This window comes from Miscanthus floridulus, chromosome 5 (assembly GCF_019320115.1).
Source record: "Miscanthus floridulus cultivar M001 chromosome 5, ASM1932011v1, whole genome shotgun sequence".
NCBI classification, from domain to species: Eukaryota; Viridiplantae; Streptophyta; class Magnoliopsida; order Poales; family Poaceae; genus Miscanthus; species Miscanthus floridulus.
The window spans coordinates 28,546,093-28,556,270 of NC_089584.1; the positions used below are offsets into that span (position 1 = coordinate 28,546,093).

A 10,178-nucleotide genomic window follows, 5' to 3' on the forward strand; every position below is an offset into this window, starting at 1 on the left:
TCATCAGAGTACGAATAAAAGTTATTACAAACCGAGTTTGATAAATAAAGCAGAAGTAAATAAGTTCAAAAATAAAGTTTCCAACATAGTTTAATACAGTGCCAAATTGGATCATGGTCCACAAAAGCAAGGATAGGAATTAATAAAGAAGCCTACCCAAGGCTTACTCCTCATCCACGGTGGGATAGAAGCAACTCTTGCAATAACCATGAAACACAGTGCCATCTGCAACAATGGGAAAATAAACCCTGAGTACGAGAAGGTACTCAGCTAGACTTACCCATCATGAACCAGAAATAAAATGACTCCAAGGATTATGCAAGGCTATATAAGTGGACGTAACTTTACAACATTTTGCGAAAAAGGCAATTGACCCGTTGTACAATTATGATTCCTTTATCAAGTTAATTATAACTATCCATTTCTAGATTAGCAACTATCCTGTGCCAAACATGTGGTATATCATTTAGAAGCATACAATAGTAACCATAGCAGGTATTGTAATTCCATATTCATCCAAACCATCATGTTTCATAACATAGTTACTACGATGTTGGAGCTAGTCAAGTTTCTCACTATCCGGGAGAGACGGCGATTCGAATCGATTTCAACCAGCTGGGAATTTATTCCTAACACAAATCTAGGTCTACCAGCTATGATAGCCTTAGGTCACCTTTGGTACAACTCAGGTACACATTTCGTGGGTCCATACCATGCCGCATAATCTGGAATACCAGATGCCAGGATGCTCAGGCCAAGCCTGCCCTTGGGCTCAGTCTGATCGTTCCCCGGAAGGAGCGCACAACAGAACGGGTCCCGGCCTGAGTTGAATTACTCGGCTTCACGGTCGGAATGAGTTATCCGGCCAGCTAAGTGAGAGGCATATGTTCAATCTTGTTAGAAGTTCCAACAATGGTATGGTCCTTGATTGACACAGACGGGGATAGATCCACACCCAAGACCTCCATGTCTTGTTGCTTCTCTATCGACCTCCCGTCCGGTCTTGATTTACTTTTACCTCATGGTTCTGTTCCATGATGGCAGATATAGCCAACCATGCTCCGGTATCCATCTATATCTCACAGGTGATAGGACATCACCCGACTTCTACCGGTTTAAGCATGGGTAAGCATATATTCGATCCTAGACCTATACCGGTTAAAGGTGTAATATCTGGACAAGGAATTTCTATGCATCAAGTGGTTCCATTCAACTCTTATAACCTAATGCATCAATCATAAGTACATAAGTAAATATTTGTAAATTACTAGGAGACTTATAATGCTCCAGGGCTTGCCTCATAGAAAGGAAGTAGGGTGGTGGTCAGGACACTCTGGAAGCTCTTCAGGGTTCTGCTCCACGCCTTCGGGAGCCGCGGCTTGCGGATCCTCTTGCTGATTCCCTTCCTCTGCTTCTTCGAATTCCAGCAATGTGATCTCTTCCTCCGATCCTAGATGCATGAATGTGGCATAAGTATTACGAATGCATATATGTTAACAAGTGCATCATGTTTATTGAGTAGGTGCATATCTCTTCTCGATTATTTAATCATCTACTTTCACAATGCATCGATTTTGCCACAAAACAGTAGCTACTTGTTTCACTCATAACTGGAGTTCTACTAATCCAAATACAGTGATCCTAGACTTTCTGAAAATCTTATCAAATTCTCTACAACTTTGTTATTAACCATTTTTACAGTACACATAATTTTCAACATGCAACTCATCAAACTCCAGAATCTGTCCGGAAACTATTCAATATGCAATACAAAGTAACAATACTTCTACTTCATGTAATCATTCAAAATTTGACAACATAAAATCTACCAACAGTTTAAGCATACCAAATATATTTTAAGATAATATAATGGTGAAGCCCAAACTATTTATTTAAATGCCTTTATTATTTTATTTAGATATCTAGGTTAAATAATAAACATATACCAGATGTGTTTCAAAAATTCTTAAAAATTTACAGTGCCTTACTAATGCTATCAAAGGACTACTATAAACATTTCATGTCATTTTACCCAGAAGAACACCCTATACAAAAAATGATAAGGCAACAAGGCTTGAAATAGCATAAATGGAAAACCCTATTGAAAAGTGTCAAGCAATAGATTTCCTATTTTTCTTAGCATCCATATACTACTAGTATACCCTCCAACAAATTTCATGAGTATTGGATTCCTAAATAATTTATAAAAATTTACACAAGGATCTCCCAATTATAAAAGAAAAATCAATAACTACAAATCTACACATGCACTCATCTTCAAATTTTTGCTAGAGCTCATATATGCTAAGACTAGCTTACCACAAAAATTTCATAATTTTTGGAGAACAGCAACTCTAGATATAAAATAAACAAATTTGAATGCATTCAAAAGCATATTTCAAATCTCTATTTAAATCTTCAAAAATTTCTACTGTAAATGTTAAGAACATATTTTTCCTAAATACTACACTTCCTAAGGAACACTAGCAAATTTATTTCACAATTTTTGAAGCTACCAAACTGAAGATACAAAAATTATAAAACAACACCAGATCTAGATTTAAATGAACTAGCTTTCTAATACCAGTCACTGGCAACCGAGGCCCACCGGTCAGTCGGGCCCGCTTGTCATTGACTGAAAATAGGGGAGACGGTGCCGTTCGACGCGGCACAGCCCTAGCTCATCGCCGGTGAACTTGCCGGCGGTAGCGACTACACCTACATGGTCTACTCATTCACCCGCACCCGGTGGTGGCCTTCGTATGGATGGAAGGAGCACCGAAGCACTTCACCGCCGACCATGGCGGACGGCTGTGATGGCACGGCGGGGCAGAACGACGGCAAAATGCTGGTGATGACCTTGGTGGCTCGACCTAAAGCTCGGACGAGCACTAGTGTACTACGGTGAACCTAGCGCATCAGCTATCGCGTGGAATGGTAGACTATAACGGCGTGGCCACGACGATGGAACACGGCGGCGAACTCTGGTGAGTGCGTGTGCATTGCTGTGGCTTACCAAGCTAGAACAGCAGGCAATGGGGGACGTCTGAAGTTGCTAGGGTGACGGTGGTGCTATTGCGGTGGCGGAGGAGCATCGAGGATGAGCTGTCGTCGGTAATGGCGCCGACGGCTCTCGGTGCGGGAATGGCTGCAGCAGCGGGCGAGGAAGAAGGCCAAGGAAATGAAAAACGGAGCGCGAAAGGGGTCGAGCAGGCGCTGGTAGTGTTAAGGCCGTGCTCTGGCCTGGCTTTGCCGCGCGGGGCAGGGCGTTGGCGACCCACGGCCAGCCACGACGTCCACGCGGCGGCTCTGCCCTAGCGTCGGTCGGCCACTGAACGGCGTCGTCAGTTGATTCAGTTAAGCCAAGCCGAGCTTGACAGTGCGTATTGCAACGATGAAAACTTTGTTACCAATGGCTTTCAGCGAAAACTTAGTACATCAAGGTTGAAGTCTAATGTACCAGCTACAACTTTCGTTCAAGGATCATGCTCCAATTCTCAACCGAGACTGAGAAAAATCACCCCCAACATAGGACTGTCAGTCTGTCAGTCAATCAAAGACTTAGAAAATTTTGTTAAGTCATGAGATGTTGATTTTACTGATTTTTGTGGGACCCATTCAAGCATGTTAGAAGCTAAATCAGTCAATGACCTAAAAATAAAATTTGTTCCTTATGTCAAACACTACAACTTTGCTTTAGTGATCTCCTCCATGCAAGGTCCCTAACACCTAGTTCAAACTTGGTCAAACAAGCTACATTCAAATGATGCTACATACTCAAACTATGACATAATGACCAAATTAGCCCTAGCCCTAAATACCAAAGTTGTTCATGATGATATTCTAAACATGTTTAAGCTATTTGCAAGGTCACACAATCACTTCATGTAGTAGTCACTCATTGAGCTAGTTAGTGTAAACATAAGAAGCTTAAGTGTTGGTTCATGAAATGTAACCCTGAACAAGGTTCTATTTGCTACCCTAGGTGTGGCTACATGTTTGTGTGACTCACATCCACCAAGTACATGTGTCCACTCATGATCATATGCATAGACACATGGAGACAGGAAATAACGAGAAAAGTTGCATATGTTTAAGAAACATGCGATAATAAGCAAAAGTTGCAGATGTTTCAATCCAATGTTTCAAGTGTCAAAGCTTATATATGAATGCTTTATGATCATGCTCATGCTATGCAAGTCAAGTTATGCAAGGCTAACACCCGAGGTGTTACAGCCCCTCCCCCTTATAAAAATCTCATCCCAAGATTTGCAAGACCTACCATTCTTGGAAAAAGGTGGGATAAACTTCTCGCAGATAATCTTCTCTTTCCCACGTAGCATCTAGTTCACTATGATTGTTCCACACCACCTTATAGAACTTAATAATCCAGCAGTTTTCATATGAATGGCTTTCACTCTACTGCAGTTATCACACCTAGCAACATAGGCTGCGATCTCTTTCTTCATCTTAGTCCACCAAAAACGGGTTCTTAAATCTTGATACATTTTACTACTACCCGGATGGATAGACAATTTGGATGAGTGAGCTTCATCTAAAATTTGATTCCTTAGCTCCTGGTCTTTTGGTACCACTAATCGGTCCTCAAACCATAATACACCTCTTTCGTCCAATCTAAAATGTTTGGTTTCCTGCTCTTGCATTTTTCTCTTGATGTGACTTATTCCTACATCTGTCTGCTGTAGCTCTATGATTTTGCTCTCAAGTGAACAACTGATCATGATATTGTGTAGTACAGCAGGATGTAACAAGTTGAATCCATCTTCCAATAATGCTTCCACAGTATTGTAATGAGACTTCCGACTAAGTGCATCGACTACTACATTAGCTTTACCCGGATGGTAATGCACTTCTAAATTGTAGTCCTTAACTAATTCTAACCATCTTTGTTGTCTCATGTTCAGCTCTGGCTGGGTAAAGATATACTTGAGACTTTTGTGGTCAGTATAGATATGACATACATTGCCCAACAAGTAATGTCTCCATATCTTTAATGCATGGACAACGACTGCAAGTTCCAAATCATGTGTAGGGTAGTTGACTTCATGTTTTCTCAATTGCCGAGAAGCATATGTGATTACTCTTCCTTCTTGCATAAGCACACATCCTAAACCTATTCCTGATGCATCAAAAAATACATCAAAAGACTTTTCAATGTCTGGTTGTGCTAGCACAGGTGCTGTAGTCAACAAAGTTCTGAGGGTGTGAAAAGCTGTTTCATATTCTGGTGTCCATTTGTACTTCTCATCTTTCTGAAGTAGTCTGGTCATAGGCTTAGCTATCTTTGAGAAATTTGGAATAAACCGACGATAGTATCCTGCTAACCCTAGAAAACTTCAAACTTCATGAACCGAAGTTGGGGCATTCCAATCCATGACCTCTTGTACTTTTGATGGGTCTACAGAGATTCCATCTTTTGATAAAATGTGACCTAAGAAAGGTACTTTGCTCAACCAAAATTCACACTTGCTAAATTTTGCATATAGCTTATGTTCCCTTAGTCTGGATAGGACAATCCTCAGATGCTCTTCATGATCTGACTCATTTTTTAAATAAATCAATATATCATCGATAAACACGACCACGAACTTGTCAAGTTCGGGCATGAATACCGAGTTCATCAGGTACATAAAGTAGGCTAGAGCATTTGTTAGTCCGAAAGACATAACCAAATACTCATATAAGCCATACCTAGTAGAGAAAGTAGTTTTAGGTATATCCTCCGGTCTGATCTTTATCTGATGGTAACCTGATCTCAAGTCAATTTTGGAGAATACCTTTGCCTTCGCTAGCTGATCGAACAAGATGTCGATGCGGGGCAATAGATATTTGTTCTTGATGGTCACAGCATTGAGTGGTCTGTAATCTACACACATTCTCAGTGACTTGTCCTTCTTTTTCACAAACAAGGCTGGACATCACCACGGATTAAAGCCACGCTCTGGCCTGGCTTTGCCGTGCGGGGCAGGGCATTGGCGACGCGCGGCCAGCCACGACGTCCACGCGGCGGCTCTGCCCTGATGTCGGTCGGCCACTAAATGGTGTCGTCAGTTGATTCAGTTAAGCCAAGCCAAGCCTGACAGCGCGTATTGCAACGATGAAAACTTCGTTACCAATGGCTTTCAGCGAAAACTTAGTACATCAAGGTTGAAGTCTAATGTACCAGCTACAACTTTCATTCAAGGATCATGCTCCAATTCTCAACCAAGACTGAGAAAAATCACCCCCAACATAGGCCTATCAGTCTGTCAGTCAATGAAAGACTTAGAAAATTTTGTTAAGTCATGAGATGTTGATTTTACTGATTTTTGTGGGACCTATTCAAGCATGTTAGAAGCTAAATCAGTAAATGACCTAAAAATAAAAGTTGTTCCTTATGTCAAACACTACAACTTTACTTTAGTGATCTCCTCCATGCAAGGTCCCTAACACCTAGTTCAAACTTGGTCAAACAAGCTACATTCAAATGATGCTACATACTCAAACTATGACATAATGACCAAATTAGCCCTGGCCCTAAATACCAAAGTTGTTCATGATGATATTCTAAACATGTTTAAGCTATTTGCAAGGTCACACAATCACTTCATGTAGTAGTCACTCATTGAGCTAGTTAGTGTAAACACAAGAAGCTTAAGTGTTGGTTCATGAAATGTAACCCTGAACAAGGTTCTATTTGCTACCCTAGGTGTGGCTACATGTTTGTGTGACTCACATCCACCAAGTACATGTGTCCACTCATGATCATATGCATAGACACATGGAGACAGGAAATAATGAGAAAAGTTGCATATGTTTAAGAAACATGCGATAATAAGCAAAAATTGCAGATGTTTCAATCCAATGTTTCAAGTGTCAAAGCTTATATATGAATGCTTTATGATCATGCTCATGCTATGCAAGTCAAGTTATGCAAGGCTAACACCCAAGGTGTTACATCTATAATAGCTAGAGAGGGCAGTTAAAATGCGTGAGGGCTTAGATAAACATTTATGTTTGTGTACAAATGTTATAAAGTGACATATGCATGTTTATTCATTTTGCCAGTATTTCGGTGAAAAATCATTGAAGTGTTTACCCTAATGCGATTATACATAGTATAAGTAGCGTTCGAGCAGTTAGTTTGTTACTGAGCTCTTGCCCTTGGCTAGCCCATATTCCATAACATCGAGTGTGGAGCCCATGCACATGTAGGAGGAATAGACGTGACCAAGGAACCATAGCCGACCACCCATAACATAGAGCGTGGAGCCCGTAGAATGTGTAGGGAGAGATCGGAGACTAGGTCTTCTTCAAAGAGCACAGAGAAGAACGTGTGTTGCTCGGCGGTTGGTGAAATATCTTGGAGATATGGAGAAACATGGTGTAGCGTTTATGAAGATCACATATTGGAGTTTATTAAGTAGAAGCTTAGAGATGGCGACCGCAAATGGAGATTAAACTGTAATGGAGATATAATGGAGACAAATTATGGTGACAAAAACTTCATTCAATATGGAGTGGAGAGTACAAATCTAGAGCATTTCAATGATAGAAATGTATAAGGTGCTCGATATGCCATGAATTGGGAATATCGATTCCGTCCAAGTCACATAGCCAGTAAGACCCTGGTCGGGTAACCTCTTTGACCATGTAGGGCCCTTCCTAGGGGGAGGAGAGCTTGTGCATCCCTTCGGTTTTCTATTTTCTATGGAGAACGAGGTCACCGACAGCAAATGAACGACCTTTGATGTTGTGGTTGTAGTATCTTTACAAGCCTTCTAGGTATTTGGCTGTGCGGATGCAAGTGATCAAATGTTCTTCTTTGGCCCTATCGACATCCTCTGTCCGAACAGCTATGGCTTGCTCTTCATTATAATGTTCCACCCTAGGTGCTCAAAAGGCAATGTCCGCTGGTAGTACGGCTTCTAAGCCATAGACCAAGAAATATGGAGACACACCGGTGCTGCAACTAGCTTGAGTGCACAGTCCTTGGACCATAGCTGGTAGCTCTTTGAGCCATCTACCCAGATGTTTTTCCTCTTTCTGATATAGCCTCTTTTTGAGGGCATCAAGGATCATGCCATTCACCCATTTGACCTAGCCATTGGCTCTAGGATGGGCAACGGAGACATATTTAATGGAGATGCATCGGTCTTCACAAAAGTCCCAAAAATGATGACCAGTGAATGTAGTTCCGAGGTCGGTAATAATGCTGTTTGGGAGACCAAATCTGTGGATGATATCTTCAAAGAGCTCGACTGCCTTCTTAGTAGTAGCCAAAACAAGCGGTTTGTATTCGATCTACTTGGAGAACTTGTCAATTGCAATGTACACATACCAAAAACCTCCTAGCGCTGGCTTGAATGGCCCAATCATGTCTAGTCCCTAGCATGAAAAGGCCAGGAAGCTGGGATGGTCTGTAGTTCTTGTGCCAGCATGTGTATTTGCTTGGCGAAAAATTAGCATCCTTCACAACATCGGACGAGGTCTTCTACATCGGTGATGGCCATGGGCCAGTAAAAACTAGCTCAGAAAGCTTTGTCGACCAGGTTTCTCGAGGCCACGTGGTTGCCGTAGGAACTAGAGTGAATTTCGAGAAGTAGTTTCACTCCCTCTTCTTGGGTGATACATTTCTATAGTATCCCTTCCTTGGCACTTTTCCTCATCAAGTTTTCGTCTACCAACATGTAATGCTTGCTTCGACGGATTAGGCATTTAGTTTCAGTCTTGTCAGTGGGTACATCAACACTGGTGAGGTACTTGATGAACTGTTCCCTCTAGTCGGTGGCTGGCGAAGGTACTATAAGTACCAATTGCTCGGCGGGGGGAATTTCTTGAACTTCCTTGTCTTCCTTAATAGACAGCGTAAAGGGGTCTTGAACAAAGACCCCCGATAGAATCATGGCACAAGAAGCGCCTATCTTAGATAGGTGGTCGGTGAGCCTATTTTGATCTCATACCACGTGCTGGTACTCTATACCGTAGAACTTCCCTTCGAGTTTCCTAATTTCGGTGCAATATGCATCCATCTTCTCACTAGCATAGGACTAGTATTTGTTGAGCTAGTTGATGGCCAGTGTGGAGTCTCCATATACCATGAGGCATTTGATGCCGAGCTCAATGGCTATACAGAGTCCGTGGAGACATGCTTCATATTCAGTAGCATTGTTGGAGGCTAGAAAATGTATTCGGAGAATGTATCAGAGCTTGTCTTTAGATGGCGTAATGAATAAAATGCTAGCACCAGCACCATTGATGTTGAGGGCGCCATCGAAATACATCACCCAGTGCTCAAGGCAAGTAGCGAGGATGGGCTCTTGGATCTTGGTCTACTCAGCAACAAAGTCAGCGAGCGCATATGACTTGATGGTAGGCCTACTTCTGAATTCGATGGAGTAAGTGTCGAGCTCGATAGCCCACTTGATAATGCGGCCGTTGGCCTCTTTGTTGTGGAGAATGTCCCCTAGAGGGAACTCAATGACCACAACGATCTTGTAATACTTGAAGTAATGGTGGAGCTTGCGTGATGTGATCAGAATAGCGTATAACAGTTTCTGAACTTGAGGATAACATGTTTTGGGCTCATTAAGGACCTCGCTAATGAAGTAGACCGAACGTTGCACCTTATAAGCATGCCCGGCCTCCTTGCGTTCGATGATGATAGTTGGGCTAACCACATGAGAAGTGGCGGTGATGTAGATCAGTAGAGTTTTGTCTGGTTGAGGCACCATCATGATCGAAGGATTTGTTAGAAACAACTTGAGCTGCTCAAAAGCTATGTCTACCTCATCCGACCAGGAGAAGCGCTCAGAGGCCTTGAGGAGTTTGAAGAACGGTAGTCCCTTTTCACCGAGGTGTGATATAAAGCGGCTGAGAGTAGCCATGCAGCCTGTAAGCTTCTATATGTCCTTTACACAAGTTGGCCGTTTCATGTTGGTGATGGCGGAGACCTTGTCAGGGTTGGGCTCAATGCCATGGGCACTAATGATGTAGCCTAGGAGTATGCCAGATGGAACTCCAAAGATGCACTTTGAAGGGTTCAACATCCATCTGTACCTTATCAGGTTGGTGAATGTTTCTTCGAGGTTGGTGATGAGATTATGGATGGTCTTGGACTTGACGACCACATCATTGATGTATGCTTTGATGTTGCGGCCGATCTATTGATCGAGGCA

At 42.2% G+C, this 10,178-nt stretch overlaps 1 protein-coding gene across 1 annotated transcript; it reads right to left on the minus strand.

Moving 5' to 3' along the window:
• Window positions 1-9,332: 9,332 nt before the first annotated feature.
• LOC136454457 (uncharacterized) lies at window positions 9,333-9,887 on the minus strand. The gene has a single exon (XM_066454876.1). The coding sequence runs from the start codon at window positions 9,885-9,887 to the stop codon at window positions 9,333-9,335; it is 555 nt and encodes a 184-aa protein (XP_066310973.1).
• Between the last annotated feature and the right edge of the window lie 291 nt (window positions 9,888-10,178).

What these genes read in the sequence shown, in the direction of transcription:
- LOC136454457 (XM_066454876.1), bottom strand. Translation starts at nt 9,887, where the DNA reads ATGGCTACTCTCAGCCGCTTTATATCACACCTCGGTGAAAAGGGACTA.